Genomic DNA, 24260 nt, shown 5'->3' on the forward strand with positions numbered 1-24260 from the left:
TAATGTATAAAGAGGTTTAATTGGCTCACAATTTTGTAGGCTTTACAGGAAACATGGTGCTGCCATCTGCTCACCCTCTGGGGAAGCCTCGGGAAGGTTAAAATGATGGTGGAAGGTGAAGGGGGAGTGGGCATGTCACATAGCCAGAAGGGGAACAAACAAGAGGGAGGTGCTATTCACTTTCATGCGTGCGTGCGTGTGTGTGTGTGACGGAGTCTCACTCTGTTGCCCAGGCAGGAGTGCAGTGGCACGATCTTGGGTCACTGCAGCCTCCACCTCCAGGGTTCAAGCAATTCTCCTGACTCATCTTCTCGAGTAGCTGGTACTACAAGTGCCCACCATGAAGCCCAGCTAATTTTTTGTATTTTAGGCAGAGACAGGGTTTCACCATGTTGGCCAGGCTGCTCTCGAATGCCTGACCTCAAGTGGTCCGTCCACAGTCTCCCAAAGTGCTGGGATTACAGGCATGAGACAGGCGCCTGGCCCTGCCATTCACTTTTAAACAGCCAGACCTCATGAGAACTCACTATCACAAGGACAGCAACAAGGGGATGGTACTAAACCTTTCTTGAGAAATCCACCCCCATGATCCAGTTGCCTCCCACTAGGCCCCACCTCCAATGCTGGAGATTACAATTCCACATGAGACTTCAAAGGGAAGGGACAAATAGACAAATTGTATCAGTTAAGTATAAATTATTTGGGGATCCCAGAAGTTAGGACAACGTCTAAAGGCCTTTCCACATTGAGTTTAGTTGTAAGGTTCTCTCCAGTATGTTTTATCTGATGTTTAGTAAGGCCTGAGCGACTAATGTAAGATTTGCCACACTCATTACATTTATAAGGTTTTTCACCAGAATGAATTCGTTGGTGTTTAGTGAGGCAAGACCGCCGCCCAAATGCCTTGCCACATTCAATACATTTGTATGGCTTCTCTCCAGTATGGTTTCTCTGATGGTAAACCAAGTTTGACCTTTCGATAAAAGCTTTACCACATTCATTACATTTATAAGGTTTCTCTCCAGTATGCATCATCTGATGATTAAGCAGAATTGAACGTACTCTAAAGGCTTTGCCACACTCATTACATTTGTAAGGTTTCTCTCCAGTATGAATACTCCAATGACGTGCAAGGCCTGAGCGGTAACGGAAGACCTTGCCACATTCATTACATTTGTAAGGTTTCTCTCCAGTATGAATTCTCCGATGCCTTGCAAGGGTTGTAGTGGAATTAAAGACTTTCCCACATTCAATACATTTGTATGGCATCTCTCCAGTATGTCTTCTCTGATGGTACACCAGACTTGTTTTATGACTAAAAGTTCTACCACATTCACTACATTTGTGTGGTTTCTCCCCAGTAGGATTTCTGTGATATTTTGCAAGTTTTGAACTTTGGATAAAAGCCTCGCCAAACTCATTACAGTGGTAAGGGTTCCCTCCAGTATGAATTACCAGATGTTTAGTGAGGCTTGAACGCTGAGTATAGGCTTTGCCACAATCATTACATTTGTAAGGTTTCTCTCCAGTATGAATTTTCCGATGACGCGCTAGGCATGAGTAGTAACTGAAGACCTTGCCACATTCGTTACACTGGAAAGGTTTCTCTCCAGTATGACTTCGCCTATGTATTGAAAGGTTTCCACTGTCAATGAAGACCTTGCCACACACATTACATTTGTAAGGTTTCTCTCCAGTATGCATTCTCTGATGACGTGCTAGGCATGAATAGTAAGTGAAGACCATGCCACATTTATTACAATGGAGCGGTTTCTCTCCAGTATGACATCTCATATGAACTGAAAGGTATCCACCATAATTAAAGACCTTGCCACACACATTACATTTGTAAGGTTTCTCTCCGGTATGAATTCTCTGATGTATAGTGAGTAATGAGCCCCAATTAAAGGCTTTGCCACATTCATTACATTTGTAAGGTTTCTCTCCAGTATGAACTCTCCGATGCACTGCAAGATGTGAATGTTGACTGAAGACCTTGCCACATTCATTACATTTGTAAGGTTTCTCTCCAGTATGAATTCTCCGATGCCCTGCAAGACGTGAACGTTGAAAGAAGACCTTGCCACATTCATTACATTTGTAAGGTGTCTCTCCAGTATGAATTATCTGGTGCCTTACAAGTTGTGAATTTTGATAAAAGACCTTGCCACATACCTCACATGTATATGGTTTCTTTCCTGCATGGATTATCTGATGTGCAGTGAGGCTTGAGTTCCGTTTAAAGGTTTTGCCACACTCATTACATTTGTAGGGTTTGTCTCCAGTATGAACTGTCTGATGAGTTGCAAGAGAGGAACTTTGACTAAAGCACTTCCCACATCGATTACATTTGTAAGGTTTCTCTCCAGTATGAATTCTCTGATGAACTGCAAGGTGAGAACTTTTACTAAAGGACTTGCCACATTCATTACATATGTAGGGCTTGTCTCCAGTGTGACTTCTCTGGTGATTTATAAGATCTGAATTTTGTCTGAAGATCTTGCCACATACATCACATTGATATGGTTTCCCTCTTCTATGGACTATCTGATGTATTGTTAGTAGTGAGCCCCGATTAAAGGCTTTGCCAGACTCATTGCATCTGTAAGGTTTCTCTGTTGTATGTATCATCTGATGATTAATAAGACTTGGAGACACTCTAAAGGCTTTGCCACACTCATTACCTATGTAAGGTTTTTCCCCAATGTATGTTTCCTCATCTTGTCTAGGTAACGAAAGTTGCAAAAAATCATTCCCATATTTCCTAGAAATGTTGGTTTGGACACTAGGAAAAATTCTTTGAAGTGGTGAAGCTAAAAAACCATTATTAACTGTCTTCTCAATTTGATTACATTCATAAATTTTCCCTGCAGTTTGAAATTTCTGCAATTCAGCCAGACCGGACTGAAAGCTTAATATAAGCTGATTTTCAATATGCTTGTTTTCTACGTCCCCTTGACTATGTCGAACTGTTGTACCAGTAAGATTGTTTTTATGGGTCATCGGTGCTTCTTTACAATTTATTTCACCATCTTTCCATTGAAAGTCAAGGTCCTGTAGATTTTTGTGGATTTCTCTGAAGTAAACATTTTCAATGTCATAGCTTTCATGTCCTTCCAACATCACTGTTTGGAATTTTTCTCCTGTGTTATTGTTCTGTATTGGTGGTAATTCCTTGATCACACGTTTAGGAGAGATACCTGCAAAATATAATGAACATGGAGTTTTAAAATAACTATTATTGGTAAATATTATTTTATACTGAAAACACACTACACTAAACATAATATGCTAGCAAGTTGTGAAACTTTTCTACCATGATCTTCTATTTGTACAAATGCAAAATGAATAGAATTCTGTAGTAAAGATGATCACATGTAATTCAAATCAATTTTAGGAAAGCCTAGTTTCAAACATCCTTTGACCAAAAGACTTGTGTTGTGCAAACATAAATGAGCACCAAAACAAGTCTTTTGCAACCACTGACCCCAAATGACACACCAACTGGCAGTAAACATATGGCTCCCTCATAATAGAAGAGAAAAAAAGTTACATATATTTATTTCATACAAATAAATGCTAAAACCACAGCAAGATATACTGTAATGGTAAATATTAACTAATTAATAATCATAATATAAATTAATAAATAAAACATTCTAATAGCCTGTGATAAAACCAGCAGGTAAATAATGAACAACCACAAAATACAAATTTATAGTATGAAATTCTAAACAATTCTCCATTAATAATAAGCAAGAACTTCTAGAGGCAGCATATGATAACTAGAAAATACGTTGAGATCACTGGCTTTTAAAGATAAAAGAAAGGTAAATATGTCTATGGCCATACCACCGTGAATGCATCTGATCTATCTGATCTCAGAAGCTAAGCAGTGTCAGAACTGGTTAGTACTTGGATGAGAGAAAGGTAAATACATAACATAATAAAGATTGAAAATTGCGGACAGGTCAGCCAGGCGCAGTGGCTCATGCCTGTAATCCCAGCATTTTGGGAGGCTGAGGCAGGTGGATCACAAGGTCAGGAGTTCGAGACTAGCTTGGCCAACATGGTGAAATCCTGTCTATACTAAAAGTAACAATCAGCTGGGCATAGTGGCACATGCCTATAATCCCAGCTACTCGGGAGCCTGAGGCAGGAGAATCGTTGGAACCTAGGAGGCAGAGGTTGCAGTGAGCTGAGATTGCGCCACTGTACTCCAGTCTGGGCGACAGACCAAGACTCCATCTCAAAAAAAAAAAAAAAAAGGGAACAGGTATGGTGACTCAGACCTATAATCCCAGCATTTTGAGAGGCCAAGGCGGGCAGATCACTTGAGGCCAAGAGTTCGAGACTAGCCAGGCCAACATGGTGAAACCTCGTCTCTACTAAAAATATAAAAAATTAGCCAACTGTGATGGTGCATGCCTGTAATCCCAAGTACTCAGGAGGCTGAAGCACGAGAGTCACATAAACCCGTAAGGGGGAGGATGCAGTCAGTCAAGATTGCGACACTGCACTTCAGCCTGGGCAACAGAGAGAGACTGCCTCAAAAAAAGAATAAAACTTGGGAAAGGAAATCAGAAATTCCAGTTATGATTTCGTTCCTACAACTATGTAACAAACAATAGAGCAACTCCCTATGTATTCATTGTCTTTTTTTGCTTTTGGTTGAGATGGAGTCTCATTCTCTCACCCAGGCTGGAGTGCAGTGGCATGATCTTACCTCACTGCAACCTCCAGCTCATAGGCTCAAGCGATCCTCCCACCTCAGCCTCCTGAGAGCTGGGACCACAGATAGATGCACGCCATCATGCCCAGTTAATTTTTTTGTAGTTTTCATAGAAATGAGGTTTTGCCATGTTGCCCAGGCTGGTCTGGAACTCCTGAGCTCAAACAATCTGCCCACCTCTGCCTCCCAAAGTGCTGGAATTACAGGCGTGAGCCACCGTACCCAGTCCTGTTCATTGTCTTTAATTATCCAGTTCATTGGCCACAAAACATGTATGATACAGAGATTGCACTTGGAAAATGTATGAACTAAGATAAAAGACAACACTGTTTGGAACAAACTGCAAAATGAAAATTTACAGATACAATATAGACTGTTCTGATATAAAGACTTATGTCTGCCAAAATTCCTATGTTAAGGTCCCATCCTCAGTGTGATATAGTATTTGGAAGTGTGGTCTTTGGGTGGCAATTACGTCAGGATGGTGCATAGAACTTCAGGAATGCAATTAGAAGAGACGTGAAAAAGCTTCTGTTTTTTTGCATGACAATCTTTCTGCCACATGAGAACACAAAAACAGTCAGCCATGGCACACCAGAAAAAAGCCCACACCAAGAACCAAAGTGGCTGACTCTGACATGTTGAACTTTGTACCACCTAGATCTGTGAAAAGTCAATTTCTGCTGTTTAAACCATCCTATCTATGGTATCTGATATAGCTAGCCATGCTGATTAAGGTAAAGCCAATATGCTATCTCATTATAAACATGAAACAATGTTGATACACGTTATTAAACAAATTTGTGAGTCTTTACTATAAAACATGCAATATTCTAAGCTAGCTAACAGCATTAACTTGTTTAAAAAGGCTTTAGGTAAGTTATCATTATTTAACAAACAAGCACACTAAATATGCCCACAGCATTTATGTATCTATACCCAATTTACAAAGAAAGTAAGATATAAGAACCTGGGTTTGCAAGATCAAACATGTTTTTAAAAACAACTCCCAAACAAGCAGTGCAGATAACAGGTCAACCCAAATATCAAGAGTGTAGAAATAATTCAAGAGCCATTTTGTGTAGAGCACCTGATTCTGTCGCTGTTCAGGGTGCCACTATGTAACCCACATGGACCTAGGGGAACTGAACAAAGGGGGCGAATGCGGGAATAAAAGACAAGAGACAAAAGAGTATATTTGGAAGGGGTCGGGGGCACCTTGCCTCTAGTGGACAAGGGCCCTGAGCTTTACACAGCCCTCTGTATTTACTAAGCAAGAGAGATAGTGAGAAGGAGGGTGGAAGAAGGGGTCAGCTGCTCAGCCCAAAGTAGGTTTGCAAGACTGCATTCCTCAAACAACAGGCTCTAGATATTGCAGTAGATAACCTTGGCGCCAGGGAGTGATTGCCTCCAGCAAAACTTCTGTCAGCAGAAGCAGTCATGAGTTTGCCCACATCCTGCATTCATGATAAACAATTTGCTGTTTGATCATATAGCCTCCAGTGGAATGCTGAGTTGGTCACGTCCCATGGACCTTCGGCTCCCTGCAATGCTGTGTTGCCAAAAGCATTATTCAGCCATCCGTCATGAATAACGAACGGTTTCTGAGTCATCATATTGATTTAGGCAGTGTTATCAGACAATGGTCAAATAAATGAGTAGGGGTGACCCCTTACAGAATGAGAGTAGCATAGGAGGTGAGGGAGTTCTGCAATAATGGAAGTATAAAATTAATACGCTAGGCAGTAACTGGGTAGTCCATCTGGACCAAAGTAATATGTTAGGAAAGGCCCAAGAGGAGAAAGGGCAAGCCGGGAGAGCAAGGAGTAATAAGCATGGGGCAGCAAGGTTTGTGTGCTTGCAGAGCTGTGGAATGTAACTGCACAAGAAACAACTAAAATCCTGGCTTTGGAAGAAAAGAGAAACTAATGTAGAAGTAGCATTGTACTAATACTTAAATGTGAGAAATACACTATGGGTGCAGGACAACAAGGGAAGACAATTAAAAAGGAGGTGGTATGATGATATGGGAAGAAAACAGATTATGTCTCTATAATATTTGCTATGAAATTTATCAAATTGAATGTCCCATGAGTTCTATTTCCAGGTATATGCTCAACAACCCTACCTATCAGGAGATATGTGAAAGACTGTTCTTATAATTCAGTCCTTAAGAAAAAACTTGAAAACTGCCATGAAGAGGAGATGGATGAATTCATTTCATACACACATATAATGATACCATAAAACTTTATTGATAGTACAAGAATGTTAAGGAGACATGGGGTGCAGAATGAGGACCCTAGCACAACAGGCAAAGATTTGAGAAAACAAAGAAAGCAGGAGACTCTTGTCAAGGTTGAAATATATGTCAATGGAGACACAGTATATACAATGAAAGTAACTGGGATATCAAAACACAACATGGAAGCCGGGCGTGGTGGCTCACGCCTGTAATCCCAGCTCTCAGGGAGGCAGAGGCGGGAGGATAGCTTGAGCCCAGGAGTTCGAGACCTGTCTGGGTAATATAGCGAGACCCCGTTCTCCACAAAAAGGAAAAAAAAAAAAGACAAAACATAACATGGAAGCAGATCTGTAAAAAAGTCATTTTTGTATGTAATTGAAGTTAAGCTGTTATTAGTTGAAAATAGGATGTTATAAATCAAAAGTGTTTTCTGTAATTGCAACGGTAACCACAAAGAATGTATAGAAGACACACACAATGGAAGTAGAACCATTTCAGGAAAAAAAAAATCAACTATACAAAAACGAAGGCAGTAAGAGAAACAGAACAAAAAAAATCTAAAAGAGACACAGAAAACACTTAACAAAATGGCAATATAAGTCCTTTTCTATCAGTAATTACATTAAATGTAAGTGGTTTATACTCCACAGTCTGAAGACAGAGACTGGCTGAATGAATTTCTAAAACTGGCTTCAGCTACACACTATCCAGAAAATACTCATTTTAATTCAAAGGATATAGGTAGGCTGAATTGAGCGATGAAAAAAGATATCCCCTATAAACGGTAACAGAAAGACATCAGCAGTGGCTAAACTGATGTCAGTCGAAATAGACTTTATGTCAAAACTGGAGACAAGGCCGGGCGCGGTGGCTCAAGCCTGTAATCCCAGCACTTTGGGAGGCCGAGACGGGCGGATCACTAGGTCAGGAGATCGAGACCATCCTGGCTAACACGGTGAAACCCCGTCTCTACTAAAAAATACAAAAAACTAGCCGGGCGAGGTGGCAGGCGCCTGTAGTCCCAGCTACTCAGGAGGCTGAGACAGGAGAATGGCCCGAACCCGGGAGGCGGAGCTTGCAGTGAGCTGAGATCCGGCCACTGCACTCCAGCCTGGGCGACAGAGCGAGACTCCGTCTCAAAAAAAAAAAAAACAAAACAAAAAAAAAACTGGAGACAAAGAAGGGCATTATATAATGATTAAAAGGTTAATTAACTAGGAAGATATAATAATATGTGCCTAATATAGCAATCCTCAATATGTGAAGCAAAATTAATACAACTAAAGGGAGAAGTAGTTTCACAGTAATAATAAGAGACTTCAATGGCCTATTTTTACTTATAAATAGGACAATCAGACAGAAGAAAAATAAGGAACTAGAGAACCTAAACGATACATCAAATTGAACCTAACCTATATATGCATAACACAACATCCAAAAATAGCACAATACAAATTTTTCAGAACTGCACATGAAACATTTTTCAAAAAAAAATATTGGAAAAGAAAAAATTTTTTAAACTTTTTAAAGACTAAAATCATAAAGCATAACTTATCCCATCATCATAAAGTAAAACTAGAGATCAAGAAAGAAAATTAGATTATCAACAAATATGTGGAAACAACATATTCTTAGGACAGTGTGGTGGCTCACACCTATAATCCCAGCAATTTGGGTGGCTGAGGCAGGTGGATCACTTGAGGTCAGGAGTTCAAGATCAGCCTGGCCAACATAGTGAAACCCAGGCGTGGTGGCAGATGCCTGTAATCCCAGCTACTCGGGAGGCTGAGGCAGGAGAATCGCTTGAACCCAGGAAGTAGAGTGTTACAGTGAGCTGAGATTGCACCACTACACTACAGCCTGGACAATAAGAGCGTAACTCCATGTCAAAAAACAAAAACAAAAACAAATAAAACCATACTCTTAAACAGCCAATATGTCAAATTAGAAATCACAAGGGAAATTTTAAAAAATCTCAAAACAAAGGAAAATGAAAATAGAACATACCAAGACTTGTGAATGCAGAAAAAAGTGCTAAGATAGAAAATCTATAGATATAAATGCTAACATTAAAATAGAAAGCTATCCGATGAAACAGAATAGGAAACCCAGAAATACAGCCACACACCTACAACCAACTGATCTTTTATAGTCAACAAAAACAATTGGGAAAAGCCATTCTATTCAACAAGGATGCTAGAAAAACTGGCTAGCCATAAACAGAAGAATGAAACTGGACTCCTATCTCTCATCATATACAAAAATTAATTCAAGATGAATAAAGACTTACATGTAAGACTTCAAGCTACAAAAATTCTAGAAGAAAATATAGGAAAAACTTTTCTGGACAAAATACAAGTTTGTTTTTTTTTTTCTTATTTTTTTTAGGGACAGAGTCTTGCTCTGTCACCCAGGCTAAAGTACAGTGGCGCGATCTCAGCTCAATGCAACGTCTGTCTCCTGGGTTCAAGAAATTCTCTTGTCTCAGCCTCCCAACTAGCTGAGATTACATGCATGCACCACCATGCCTGGCTAATTTTTTTGTATTTTTAGTAGAAACGGATTCACCATGTTGGTCAGGCTGGTCTTGAACTCCTGACCTCAGATCTCAAAATGATCCACCCGCCTCGGCCTCCCAAAGTGCTGGGATTACAGGCATGAGCCACTGCTCCTGGCCCAATACAAGTTTTTTAAGAGAATTTATTCTTCATTGCTTGAGCATCATGAAACAAATATGTAGGTTTTATAAATAGTAGAGAAGTCCCTGAAGTGTAAGAAATGGGCTAAGTGTAAATAAAGTTAGATTTTTAAATAATGATTCATTATAACATGATGGACATGAATGTAGACAGAATAGTCATTATAATATAGCATTTGTTCCAATAAAGAAAAAAACAGTGCAATTTGAACACTCAGCAAGCTATATTTAGGAAACTGAAACTTATTACAGAAAAGCAATGTATGTCATATAACAAAGAATGATCAATCTATTAAATGGTATTTCCACAATTAAGACAGTAACTTAAAAAATTATGTTCAAGATATTAAAAATTTCCAACTTAAAAACTGTAATCAATTTAATTGACAAACATATACTTTCATAGTAGGAATGAAGTCAGGTGAAACAGAAGTAAAAGCAATAACTGAAACTGTCAACACAACACTATGGAGTTTGTGTAAGTTTTAGGAAACTGCTGCTGAGCTATACCATGTGTACTAGAGAAGGAAATCTTGTAAAATACATAAAACAATATGCATTCCCCAACACAACACTACCACACATAGAAACATAAAACAAACAAAACTGAGTATCCTCAAAACTATGGAACTGATCGTTACATAAATAAAAACAAAGTTCATTTATAATACATGAAAATGCATCAGATGAAAGCAACGGCTGCTTAAAACGAACTTTCTGGACTTAAAAAAAATAAGCCTCATTCAACTTCATTAGCTTCCTCAAGATCAAAGTCGTACTCACTGTAAACAAAAATACTGGGGAAGAAAAGTGTGGCATAAGCAATGGTTCAGGCAACCACCCTGCAGAGATGAAGCTGTGAACTTGGACAATGTTCTCCCTGAGAGAAATTCCTCTTTTTTTTTTTGAGATGAAGTCTTGTTCTTGTCCCCCAGCTTGTCCCCCAGGCTGGAGTGCGATGGTGCAATCTCGTCTCACAACTTCCGCCTCCCGGGTTCAAATGATTCTCCCGCCTCAGCCCCCCGAGTAGCTGGGATTACAGGCACCTGCCACTATGCCCGGCTAATTTTTGTATTTTTAGTAGAGACGGGGTTTCACCAAGTTGGCCAGCTGGTCTAGAACTCCTAACCTCAGGTGATCCACCCGCCTCAGCCTCCCAAAGTGCTGAGATTACAGGCATGAGCCACCGCGCCCGGCATGGGAGAAATTCCTACACCATTCACTGCTAGCTCAAAAAAGAGGACCATTAGTATATGAGATCAACATTACCACAGTACCCTTGAGAGATACTTTTGTGACATTTCTCAGAAACCAGGCTCTTGTGATGCTATCTGAATATCATGATAAATGCTGATCATTCTACTCTGACTTTAATAGTCACATCTGTATGTAGCAAGATGATGTTAAAACTCATTACTCAAAGTGCTCTCCTTCAAAAATTTTCTCTTACCCAGTAAACCCACTCCATAAGATAGTCCACGAGATATTCATAACCCCAAGATAGGTTATCATAGCAGGAAAAAAGGATAAAATGTCAGACCCTAGAAATGTGTTTATTCAAAGCAAGTCTCAGAGGCAAAAAAATCACACAAACATAAAAGAGAATGTAAGATCAGAAATAGCCAAGGCATAAACAAGACAGAGAAAAACACAGGAGTTGGATTGTGAGGGATCTTGAAATGAGACTCTGCTCTGTCCACAGATCCCAAACTAAGAGTGTGAAGACAAAGATATGCTCCCTGTGTAGGACTAAGAATAAAGAGCGGATCTTTATGTCAACTGTCTTTACAATTCTTCTATGTAACAATCTCAGGAGACCCAACTCATTCCCCTGTCACAAATCCGAGAAGAGTGTCCAAAGAAGAACTAAGAAAATGGCTGAGGGACCTGAACAGGCAGAGGGCTGAAGACAGTCGCGTGCAGTTCTAGGACCCCAGCTTCAAAGGAAGGGCAACCAATGTTTCCCCATCTCCTGACCAGCACTTTCAAGTATACGAAATGAGGTGGAACCAGAAAAGCTCCAGGCATCAGGACCATGGAGCTCTAATCTATATGGATCAGAGAACTGAGGATCAGATGGAATGAAGAACAGGAGGAGAGACCACACGGAAAAGAGACTTCTTTGAAAAGGCCCTTCCCACGCCACAGAGTCAAAGCATCAGAGTGCAGAGAATTCAGATGACACTGTGGTTCATCATAACAGTCTTGTCCTTTACTCTGTTTGAGCTGCAGCAACCCGTGGAGAGTGAAAGGGTAAACTTATACGTGTCTGGAGAGCAAAGTGATAAGCAGGAAAGAAGAAAAATTTCGGAGCTCACAGAAAATCAAATTTGTTTCCCCACAGAACTCTCCCACTTGCAGAGTTTTACACACACAATTTCATCATGCTGCTTCCATTGTGCCCATCTGAGCTCTTACCTGTGATCACGCCTTTCATGCATTCTCCCCAATTTGGGTTCCTTGCTATTTTCACTTGGCTCACTACAGTCCAGGGCTCTTTCCCTTGCTCCAACATGGAGATAATATTCAGGTCAGGAAGACAGAGTCCTGCTTATAAAAAAAAGAAAGAAGATGTCCCATGGTTTTTCCAGAACCCAGCCTAATGTTTAGGTAGAAGAGAAAACACTGCAGTTGAATCTATAAAATATTTCACAAACTCATCCATTGATTGCCTCCTTCTGAATGTTTAGGGAACACTGTAAGATGCAGATATCTAGCTCTCTCCCAAGAAATACTAAATCAAAAACACAGGGATAGGCCAAGCGTACTGGCTCAAGCCTGTAATCTCAGCACTTTCGGAGGACAAAACAGGAAGATGGCTTCAGCACAGGAGTTCAAGATCAGCCTGGGCAACAGAGTGAAACCCTGTCTCTACCTGGGCATGGTGTTGCATACCCATAGTCCCAGCTACTTGGGAGGCTAAGGTGGGAGGATGGCTTGATCCCAAGAAGATAAGGTTGCAGTGTGCCGAGATCACACCACTGCATTCCAGCCTGGGTGACAGACTGAGACTGTGTCCAAAAAAAAAAAAAAAAAAAACCACAGGGATAGAAAACAGGAACAGGGAATTGGATATATTAACTCTGCCATAAGGTTTTATATGTACCTCAGCTCTGGAACCACCACTAACGTACAAAGAAGGAAGCAGAACATCCATGAAGCTTTTTATTTGTGAATCAACAAGGCTTCAATCTCTGTCAAATAATGTAGGGCCTCCCAAGAAACACAATAAGGAAAGTACAAAAATGCACGAGGGAAGATCCTAACTTCTAGAGGAAAATTATCCTCACCCAGGAAGCCCAGGTTCCTGTAGTTCTCCAACATCACGTCCCTGTATAAAGCTTTCTGAATAGGGTCCAGGCATTTCCACTCCTCCTGAGAGAATTCTATGGCCACATCCCTGAATGTCAAAGATCCCTGAAATGAAAACACATTTCAATATGAGCAATGGGTGAGCTCTTATCTTTACATAAAATGAGAAGAGGAAAGAACTGTCACATCAATTTGAAGTGTGTGTTTTGACATATCCATTAAAAGCATCTGTGAGATAATTATGTGTCCCTAATTTTGGGTTTTATAAAATTCAATAGGAGATTAGGATTTTATCTAAATCAGTGCACATTTCTCACTTCTGCAGACAAAATAAGAAATAAACACATGGTTATCCCTATGAAAGTTTTAGATATTATATTTGTTACACCAAGTGAGGTGTCCAGATGAGCTAGAATACAAGTGGTGTCTTCAGAGATGACAGTGTTCTTAGTGGCTTTAAAGAAAGGTCAGAAACTAAAAACTGATGACAAGAGCAACAGCAAGGACTAAAGTTTTGGAACACTCCCCATGTACCGGGCATTACTCCAAAGGCTTTACATGTTCTAACTCAAATGATGACATAATAACCTAGGACAGAAATATTTCTTCCCATCTTACTAGAAGACAACTGTGTCACAGACAGGCTAAGAAACTCGCCTAGGTCAACAACCTGCCAACAGCGCAACAAGCACCTGAACCCAGATGTCTAAAAATTAGAGTTGAATCAACAGAATCCAACAGTTATATAACAGAATATGTCCTAGTCTTTCTGTGCAGCTATAACAAAATAAAAGAGACTAATTTATGAACAATAGAAATGTATTTCTCATGATTCTGCTGGCTGGGAAATCTCATGATTCGCTCCTGGGCAACAAGAGCGAAATTCCATCTCAGAAAAAAAAAAAGGGAAAGATAACATGATTGCAACCCAGAAAAAGAATATTTAAGTATACAAACTAATAATATACTGAAATAATCTTCCTACTTTAGTACACTAATTTAAAAACAACAACAACAACAACACACACACACACTTCTAAATTTTCATTAGCATATATACCATGGCACTTAAGTACAAAACATTTTCAGAATTCTGTGAACAAATTATAAAACTATACTGAGTGATGTCAGCAAGATAAAGGAACAAGAATCCCCAAACTCTCCAATCACCACAGTGAAATGATTTTAACAACAATTCATAGACTAATTGCCTCAGGGATAAATCCACAAAACAGTTACGAGGTTTCTACACCTCAGGCCAACATAAAGCAAACAGTATGGAAGCTCTGAAGGAAAATCTGAAGCATCCACTTGACAGAGACGCAGCCCCTGCCATGCAGGGGTAACAGAAAAGAAACCCACAACTCCCAAGATCATCTAGGGGATGGAAAGGAGCAGAATATCTGTCCAACATCCTGACTTTTCAGGTGACCAACTGATGGGCTGGTTTCTCTCTTACTGAATATAAGCACTGACAAGAACAAGGTGAAAGGTTAGGGGCCACTGAGAAAAAGGATGATTTACATAAACCAGTGTGTGCAGTAACACAGACAAACACTAAGTGAAGATCTAGTACTACAGCTTACTGTAGCACCCAAGTCTGCAATACCAAAGAGAGACAACAGGGGAGCTTCTGGGTAGAAACCAGCAAACATTTTCAATGAAGAGATGACAAGCAAAGGCCCAGAGAGGACAAAATCCCCAGCCAGAAAAGGTGTGGAAGGTCTCCAGAATCTAGTTGAGTTGACTGCAGTGTCCTCCCTGAACAAAGCAACCACCGAAAACTGGGGAGGTAGATGATTTTTCAAATACTGAAGTGCCAAAAGAAGATAAGAAAGCTTACAAAGAAACAGGAAAATACGGTCTGTAAAAAGAAACCAATTAAGTCTCTATAAACTTACACTAAAGAAATGGTGATTTACATCATGGCTTTGAAGAACTAAAAAGAAATGGGGACCACCCTCAGTATATGCAGGGGATTGGTTCCAAGATTCCCTAAGGAGACCAAATCTATGGATACTGAAGTCCCTTATATAAAAAGGCATAATATTTGCATATAACCTACCTATATCTTCCCATATGATTTAAATCATCTCTATTCATAATAGCTAATACAACGTAAATGCTACGTAGGTAGTTGTTATACTGCATTGTTTAGGAAATAATGACAAGAAAAAAAGGACTATACATGTTCCTTGAAACCATCCATTTTTTTCTGGCTATTTGTAGTTCATAGTTGGTTCCATCTGTGGCTACATGAGCCATGAATGCAGAGGGCTGACTGTATGTGAATTACCAAAGAATTTGAAATAATAGCCACAAGAATGCTCAATGAGTTAAAAGACAGCACACACAGACAAGCTCACGAAATCAGGAAAACTATAGAACTATGCATGCAAAGAAGAGTATCAACACAGATAGAAGCTATAAAAAAGAATCAAAAAGAAATTCTGAGGCTGGGCACCGTGGCTCATGCCTGTAATCCCAACACTCGGGGAGGCCAAGGTGGGAGAATTGCTTAAGCCCAGGAGTTCCGAGACCAGCCAGGGCAACATGGCAAAATCCGATCTCTACAAAGAGTACAAAAATTAGGCAGGTGTGATGGTGCACGCCTGTAGTCCCAGTTACTCAGGAGGCTGAAGTGGGAGGTTCATTTGAACTCGGGAGGCCGAGGATGCAGTGATCCAAGATTGTGCCACTGCAGTCCAGCCTGGGAAAGAGTGAAACCCTGCCTGAAAACAAAACAAAGAAAGAAAAAAAGTATACCTAAAAATACAATAACTGAGTTGAAAAATTCACTAGATGAGTTCAATAGCAGACTTAATCAGACAGAAGAAGGAATAAGTGAACTCAAAGGGGATTTTGACAGGGAGGAAAACAAAAACTATAAAAAATAAAGAAAAATAAAGAGAGCATAAGGGGAAACCATCAAGCACCAAGAACATATATATTCTGAAAGCCCAATAAATAATGTGAATATACCTAACATTACTGAACTGTAAGCAAACAAACAAGCTTTACTGAAAGACATAATAAAGATATAATCACTGACTGACAAACTCAATTCTTATTGGAAGATGTGGTGACAAGACCTGCAACTGTAAAAACTCCCAGTCATTCAAACACAAACGAAGTATGTGGGAATTTAATAAAATGTGACTGTTGTATAAAAAAAAAGAACCAACAAAATTTTGGAAAGAAATGGAGAGGTTTGCCAATCTTCATATGAACCTATTATGACATTTATAATCTGAAACTTTAAAAGTAATCAAATATAATCTACAAAAAGATATACACAAAAATTCAAATTAAAGATTCAATCAAAAAAAATTCATGCAAAGAAAATGTAAGCAAGAAACATTAGATTTTCAAGAAACTTCATATTTTATAATCACACCGTGAGCCAGGGCTTCCAAAAGATAAAACAAACATATAATTATTTTTGCTTTTGTGGTCTACCGTCCTAAAAGCAGCAAACATTCTTTGAACTGCCAGTGAAGTAACCCTCACACACTTGTGGTGAAGACAGCATGCACAGAAGCAGCCACGGTGACATTTTTTGCAAAAGTGAAAAATTGTAGAAGATCCATGTCTTCATTAAGAAATTGCTCCAAAGAGGATGCAAAACAAGCTATTAATGTTTATTAACATAAAAAACATGTACATTTCCAAAACTTGCAAAATACAGCAGAACATTCACTGAAGAATCGTTTTCTAAAAACCCACAATGACGTGTAAATGCATCTCGACACCTCTCACTGATTCTTGCCACAGAGCTTACCACTGTAGCTCCTCAATGAAACATGACACATGGTGGAGGATGTGACAGGGAAAAGGAACCTGGGTTCCTCCGGGTGCGTAATTGAAAGAGTGATCGCCTCTTCTAGGATAGTACATTTCCTGTTTTGGTGAATCTGGCAAGATTCCCCACTATCCCAAGTTCAAAGATGCCCCCTCCCACCAATGACACATGACATTTCCCACTCTTTAAAAAAAAAAAAGTACTACTATGTAGTTTTTTCTCTTTGAGGATCTAGAAAAAATAAAAATTCTTTATATGTCCATTTTCCAATTCCTTGGACTGTGAGGACATTTCATTATTTTGTGGAAATCAAAATAAAATAATTTTCATTTTATGCTCAATTTTCTTTTACCGCATTCTGGAAGCTCTTTCACATTCTGTAAAGTTTTTAAATATATATGCCTTGATGTCCTTTTTTCAGGTTGTAAGTTGTTTTTACTATAAAACTAAAGTGTGTTCTTGATGCCCTGTTTTTTACTTGTTTGCTTACAAATTTTATTGTGTATATTTAAGGTACACAATATAGCAAGATATAGATAGTAAAAAACTCACTACAGTTTAACAAATTAACATATCCATATCTCAGTTACCTTTTTTTTTTTTTTGCTTTTGTGGCAAGAACACCTAAAATCTCATTTAGCATAAATTTCACATATAATAAAATGTTACTCCCTATCACGCTTATGTTGTATCCCCCCTTCTTAATGCCTAAATTGCATCTCTGTTTGGACTTTTACCACAAAACAAATATATATATCATGTGATGTTTAAAATAAAAGAAACGTAATATTTAATAATAATTGGTGGAATGACAGAATTTGGCTGCATCTTCTCTGACATCAAAAAAGTTTGGCTCTTACATCTGAGCAAAATTATAACCATTTTACAAAAAACAACTGCTGGTAAGAGTCCCTGCAGGAACACTGCATTCTCTGTGGGATGGATATGCTGAGAATGGCTAAATTAATCTGACATTCAGGTTGATTTCATATTTTAAAAGCAATGATGGAATAAAACACCCTCTATCACTGATGTCGGTACCTAGTTTTCCATTCCATTCCCAGTCATTAAGATTGTGGAGTTAGAAAGAGTGACTCATTCATCATAGCTTCAAATGTGGAATAAAACCAGGTAGAAAAGATCTCCCCTTAAAGGCATCTTTTCAAGAATTTATAAGGTATTTGTACACATTAACATGTGACTACCACATACAGCTTCTCTACTCCTGGTCTACTGAGAGCTGACAGTGCATTCAGATGTTGCCCGTAAACAATCTCTGCTGCCCAGAAGCTGACACCGCAGGACCCACACCCCATTTCCATCCATGTCTGGGTATGAGCCCTTCCCAGGACCATGCCCAGTGCAACCTCTTCCCAAGCTCATGTCACTGGGTCACCGTGAGATCTGGAATGTAAGTGCAGATGAGCGGGACTGAGGGAAGGCATGGGTGAGTGCGAGCAAATGTGTCAGGCAGAACACTTCAGACTCAAGAGATTTGCAACTCCAATGCCCTGCATTTCAAAAAGGAAGGAGAAAAAACAATCCACTGAGCATATCACTTTACCTGAGGAAGAGCCATTCTTGACTCCTTTTCTTTCTTCATCCTCTTTTGGGCTTCTCTCTCAGTCAATACAATTAATTCTTTAAAAGTCAAATCTGAAAGTCAAAAATCTGTTGTTTAATGCTTGGAAACAACACATTCCTTTCTGTGCCACAACCATGCCCACAGGGAAGACCTCAGCATGTGAACAGACAACCCACTGCACCAGGAGGGTGCAAGAATAATAAATTCCTACACAATGACTAAGTGAGTTTCTCACCCTTTTCTTTTTTTTTTTTTTTGAGACAGAGTCTGGCTCTGTCGCCCAAGCTGGAGTGCAGTGGCCAGATCTCGGCTCACTGCAAGCTCCGCCTCTCAGGTTTACGCCATTCTCCTGCCTCAGCCTCCCGAGTAGCTGGGACTACAGGCGCCCGCCACCTCGCCTGGCTAGTTTTTTCGTATTTTTTAGTAGAGACAGGGTTTCACCGTGTTAGCCAGGATGGTCTCGATCTCCTGACCTCGTGATCCGCCCATCTCGGCCTCCCAAAGTGCTGGGATTACAGGCTTGAGCCACCGCGCCCGGCCATCTCACCCTTTTCTTCAGAACTTGTTCCCCTCCCGGACACCCTGCAGCAGTGGGGAGCTGGGCTGGACTATGCTTCCCTTCAGGACACAGACCCATCCCTGATCAAACCCCATACAGAGCACAGCCCCCTCACCTCCCTGTGGATCACAGGCTGAGCTCAGCTCTCAGAAACAGAAGACACAGAGGTTTGACGCTCAATGCTGGATACAAATTAGAATCAACTTGGGTACCTTAAACAATATGAAGGTTGAGTCCATGCTAACTATGGGAAGTGGAATCTGTGGTAAAGGGCACAAAACATGTATTTGCAAACTGCCTCAGCATGCTAATGTGAAGCCAGGGTTGAGTACATCTTAAAGGGGGCAAGACTAGCACAGCCCCATCCTCCCAGCTCTGCTCTCTCCTTGGGGCCTCATTGTTACCAGTTTGTAGACAGTAGAAGACAATGGACCAGAAAGAAACACAGAGACACATAATATGCACCAGGGGTAGGGGGCAAGGGTGTGGCTGGAGTGTTAAATGGTGAGAGGAGGGTGAGTCACAAAAGTCCCAATGGAGAAGGTGATATCAGAACAAAGACCTCAAGAAAGAAGGATGTTTGCACCTGCAGCTGAGGGGCCAGACAGCCCAGGCAGAGGCCCTAAGGCAGAAGCGACCTCAGCCCAAGGAACAGGAAAGAGGCCTGTGTGGCTGGAGCAGCGGGAGCAGGGAGGACACAGGGAGGAGATGAGGTCAGAGAGGTTCTGGGGAGCAGACTAGGTAGAGACGAGGTATTCAAACACTCTTCTCCCACAGCTCACAGTAATTTAAGAAACTATGTATTTCCTGACCCTTTTTAAGTAAACACAACTTATCTTTATCACATGAATTAAAGCACTTCTTTTTAATGTCATGTTTTCTCTATTTCAAATATATGCTGACATCTAAAACTAAAGCCAGGAAGTATAGGGTCACCTTCACCTGAGAGGTTCAGGAGCACAGGGGAATGTACTTGAGGAGTTCAGGCAGTCGCTTTTGGTGGAGATACCTGTTAGCTGGCTGAGCACACAGCCAAGAGGACAAAAGGATACAGAATTCTAGAGGTCAGGGGACAGGTCTGCAGGGGACATGGAGACGGGTAGGTGGGTGATATGGATTGGCTCTGTGTCCCTGGCCCAAATCTCACACTGAATTGTAATCCCCAGTGTTACTGGTGGAGCCTGGTGGGAGGTGGTTGGATTATGGGGGTGGATTCGTGTTGAATGGTTTCTCACCACCTCTTGGTGCTGTTCTTATCACAGTGAGTTCTCACGAGATCTGGTTGTTTAAAAGCAAGTAGCGCCTCCCCCCTCACTCTCTCTTGCTCCTGCTCCCGCCATATGAGACACCTGCTCCTCCTTCACCTGCCATGACAGGAATCTTCTTGCAGCCTCCCCAGAAGCAGATGCTGCTATGCTTCCTGTGCAGCCTGCAGAACTGTGAGCCAATTAAACCTGTTTTCTTTATAAATTACCCAGTCTCCAGTATTTCATTATAGCAATTCAAGAATGGCCTAATACAGTGGTGTTTAAATTCATAAGATGAGATGATGAGGAAAGACAGTGGGTGTGGAGAGAAACAAGAAGAGGTTCAAGGACTAAGCCATGAGTCATTCCCACATTGAGAAACAATTTGGAGTCAGGACACAGCAGCAGAGAGAAGTGTGAAATGGTCAGGGAGGTGACAAGAAAATCAAATAGCTCCTGACAGGAAAAGAAAGAGTAAAGCAGGAAATGAAATACATTGGATTTAGAAATGGGGAGGTCACTGGTGACTCTGAAAAATAGTTATCAGTGGAATGGTGGATACGAAAGTTTCATCCGACGCATTCAAGACACAGTTGGAGGAAAGAAGTGAAGACAGAGACTCTGAACAAGATTGTAGTGTATTATGCTCTTAAATGAAGCACAGAGAGGGGTACTCACTACAGGCAGAAACACAGTTAATGGTATGTTTTGTTTTAATTAGGGCACAGTGGAAGGAAACTAGAGGCTTTAGGGTCTGTGTGTGCGCATGCATTTAATGGTCAATACACCACCATCAGAAAACACTGTTTAAAGTAATTCTGTAGAAGGAAAAATGAATAACCAGTTAAACAAATTTTATGGAAGCCCAAAGTATTTTTTGAATTTATATTTTAAGTTCAGGGGTACATGTGCAGGATATGCAGGCTGGTTACATAGGTAAACGGGTCATGGGGGTTTGTTGTACACATTATTTCATCATCTGGGTATTAAGCCTAATATCTACAAGTTACTTTTCCTGATCATCTCCCGCCTCCCACCCTCCACTCTCAGGTAGGTCCCAGTGTGTGTTGTTTCCCTCTATGTGTCCATGTGTTCTCATCATTTACCTCCCACTTGTAAGTGTGAACGTGCAGTGTTTGGTTTTCTGTTCTTGTGTTAGTTTGCTAAGGATAATGCCTCCAGCTCCATCCATGTCCTGGGAAAGGACATGATCTTGTTCTTTTTTGTGGGAAGGCCGTTGTTTCGGACCAGCCTCCCGAACTACCAGACCAAGCCAGAACGAAGTCTCTTGTGCTAAGTGCCACATTATCAAACTGAACCTTGAAATGGGCCAGGTTTAGGGGGAAGAAAAAAAACAACTCTAAAAAATAAACAGGAAAGGCCCAGCACGGTGGCTCAGGCTTGTAATCCCAGCACTTTGGGAGGCCGATGTGGGTGGATCACCCGAGGTCTGGAGATCAAGACCAGCCTGGCCAACGTGGTGAAACCCCGTCTGTACTAAAAATACAAAAATTAGCCGGGCACGGTGGTGCACACCTGTAATGACCCCACCCCCAAATACTGGCACCACCATCTACTAAAACAGATGTCTTCAATGATGCACATGCCCCAGTGAGACCCCAACATCTTCCAAGGAAATTCATTACAAAAAAAACCAAGACTTTCAAAGCTCCTTCGAAGACATACCTCGTAGGCCTGGTGTGGTGGCTTACATCTGTAATTCCAGCGCGCTGAGAGGCTGGGGTGGAAAGCCTGCTTGAGGCCAGGAGGTAGAAGCTGCAATGAGCCCAAGATCATGCTACTGCTCTCCAGCCTAGGAGACAGAGAGAGACCCTGTCCCCCCCAAAAAACAAAACAGAACAAAGCCAGAAAAAACACCAAAGACATATCTTGTAGTAACAGTCAGTCATTTCTTGCCCCATTTCTCCCTTCCTTTATCCTCTACTCCATCCTTGAGAAGAACAGAGTTACCACAAATAACTAGATCAAATCACTGCCCTCTGGCTAAACAGGAATTCCAAATATCTTTTAATAAAAATAAACACAAAATGCACAAGCCTTATAGAAAAAACGTGACTTTCATCCTCATGAGTACAACTTAAAGAAACACATTTTAAATCAGGGTATAAAGCCACAAATCAACATATTACAACCACCATCCATATCCAATGAACTGTCACGCATCTGGATGGAGTCCTCTCCCACTTTCTTCACTGCTATGTGTTTCCCTCTCTCATGCTGCGCGTCTTTTTTTTCTCCTTTTCTGTTTTTTACCCCTTTCTTTATTCCCTCTTTTAGGTCTGTTCTGCCCAATGCGTCACAACTTACTTCACCTCTTGTAGCTCTTTCTCCTCAATCTTTCCAATTGTCCCCAATCTTCACGTATCTCTGCCTCTTTTCCTCCATCTAAGCTCCCTCTCTGCTCTCCTTGTTGAACTCCCTCTTCCCTGTTACAGCTCATTTGTTCCCACTCTAGCACCTCCAACTTCCTAGGCTTCCTCCCTGCTGTGGTACTCTCTACTCTGCTTGTCATTCACTGCCCTCTCTTTCAGTCCCAGCACCACGTAGCTCTGTCAGCCACGGCTCCAACTCTTTTACCTTCTCCCCACTGTCTGTCTGCAGTGCCTCCTCCTTTGCCGCCCCACTCTATTTTGCTGCCCTTCATCTCTCTGAAGGTCCCCTTTTTTCCTAAATTTCTCTACCTGCTTTTCTCCCCCTGCTACTTTCTCCAACCGCTCTGTTTCACTGTTGCTCTTTGCAAAGCCCTAAATTATCATCCATTTTTGCCGTGTATTTACGGGTCTCCCTCATTCTCTTCTCAGTTTTTCCTTTTGCTCCGTCGTTCCCCGTCTTTTCCTCTCCTGATCCCTCTCACCCACACATTCGGGAGGAAAGGGGAGGAATAAGATGCCCACCTCCCGGAAGAGCACATTTTCCAGTAGAGTAAAATTTGGGAACGAAGAACACTAGGTGTCACAAGACAGACTCAGGTCACCTGCCCCAACAGAGAGTCAGGAAAAGCAGTTGCTGTGAAGGGGAAGCCTGCGGAACGGAAGGACCCGGCGTGAGGAGGACACAAGGTGGCGCGGGGGACGATGTCTCAGGACAGGGAGGTTCTGCAGAATCCCAGGAGCTGGGAGGAGAAGCGGCTCCTTCAGGAGCCGGACGGCGGGCGCTCCCCTCCAGAGGCCGACGAGGGAGAAGCTCGGGGGTCGCGAGGGCGCGAACCTCCCGAACGAGGACTAGACTTGGCGCGGGGCCCAAGCAAAGGGTTTTAAACAGGAAAACGACCTGAATGGGGTTGTCTACGTGGTCTTAAGGAAGAAAGGCAGAGAGCAAGAAACAGCCTCAGAGAGATTTTAAACCGAAAAGGAAGCAATTCTCCGACTTACTTGGGACGAATGGGGCTGTTGCGGTATTTTAAGGTCCGTAGCGATCCCCAGGTCACGGGTATGGAGAACCGAGGACTGCGAAATGCACGTTTAATCCAGGTAGACAAAGCGAAGCAAATGTTTAATCCAGGTAGACCGAAACACACGCATAGCTATGTGGCCTTTCCCCAGCGCGATGTGGCCTTTCCCCAGCACGATCTGCTTCCGGGTGTGCAGGAAACTGGGCGCGGAAAAAAAAAAAACTGGGCGGCGTGGGGGCGGGGCCTGGGCGGGGCGCGACTGGGAAAGGGCTGGGCGGAGACGGGGCCTGACTTGGGGGAGGGCCCGAGAGGGTGGTGGGAGGCCCGGGCCGGTAGGGGGCGTGACCAGTTGGGGCTTGGCTGGACTGAAAACTGGGATGAAGCGGGACCTCCAGGGGTGGGCGGGGTCTGTTCTCCAGATTTGGGAGTATTTGTGACTATTTCTTGTCCTGTGAAGCAGCGTTGCTTCTTGCCCATTTTAAGTTAATGTTTCAGAATTTAAGGATGAATCTTAAAGTTGTGGTCCACTTACATGGTCCACTTACATGTTCCATCTTTGTGGAAACTAAGATGATTTATTCTTAACAAGTTGAACTGAATTAAGTAAAAACCGATTTTTCTCAGCTTGGTGGACTCCATTCAGTCTCACCAGAGAAGCTAAAGCTACT

General features: G+C 41.6%; 1 protein-coding gene across 11 annotated transcripts; it reads right to left on the reverse strand.

Annotated features, from left to right (window-relative positions):
- Window positions 1-23784, reverse strand: ZNF841 (zinc finger protein 841). 11 transcript variants are annotated; one of them, XM_077981217.1, is made up of 7 exons: window positions 23573-23784; window positions 23096-23222; window positions 21867-22013; window positions 18354-18445; window positions 12966-13092; window positions 12094-12222; window positions 1-3200 (listed from the first exon to the last, which is right to left on the reverse strand). In XM_077981217.1, exons 4-7 carry the CDS (start codon window positions 18390-18392, stop codon window positions 697-699), a joined length of 2799 nt encoding a protein of 932 aa, XP_077837343.1. In that variant the 5' UTR covers window positions 18393-18445; window positions 21867-22013; window positions 23096-23222; window positions 23573-23784; the 3' UTR covers window positions 1-696. The 11 variants fall into 11 exon arrangements, with proteins under 11 accessions (XP_077837343.1, XP_077837340.1, XP_014980229.3 ...); XM_077981214.1 differs by having other exon boundaries at window positions 12094-12225; XM_015124743.3 differs by lacking the exon at window positions 23096-23222 and having other exon boundaries at window positions 21867-21956.
- Between the last annotated feature and the right edge of the window lie 476 nt (window positions 23785-24260).

This window comes from Macaca mulatta, chromosome 19 (genome assembly GCF_049350105.2).
Source record: "Macaca mulatta isolate MMU2019108-1 chromosome 19, T2T-MMU8v2.0, whole genome shotgun sequence".
Lineage (NCBI taxonomy): Eukaryota > Metazoa > Chordata > Mammalia > Primates > Cercopithecidae > Macaca > Macaca mulatta.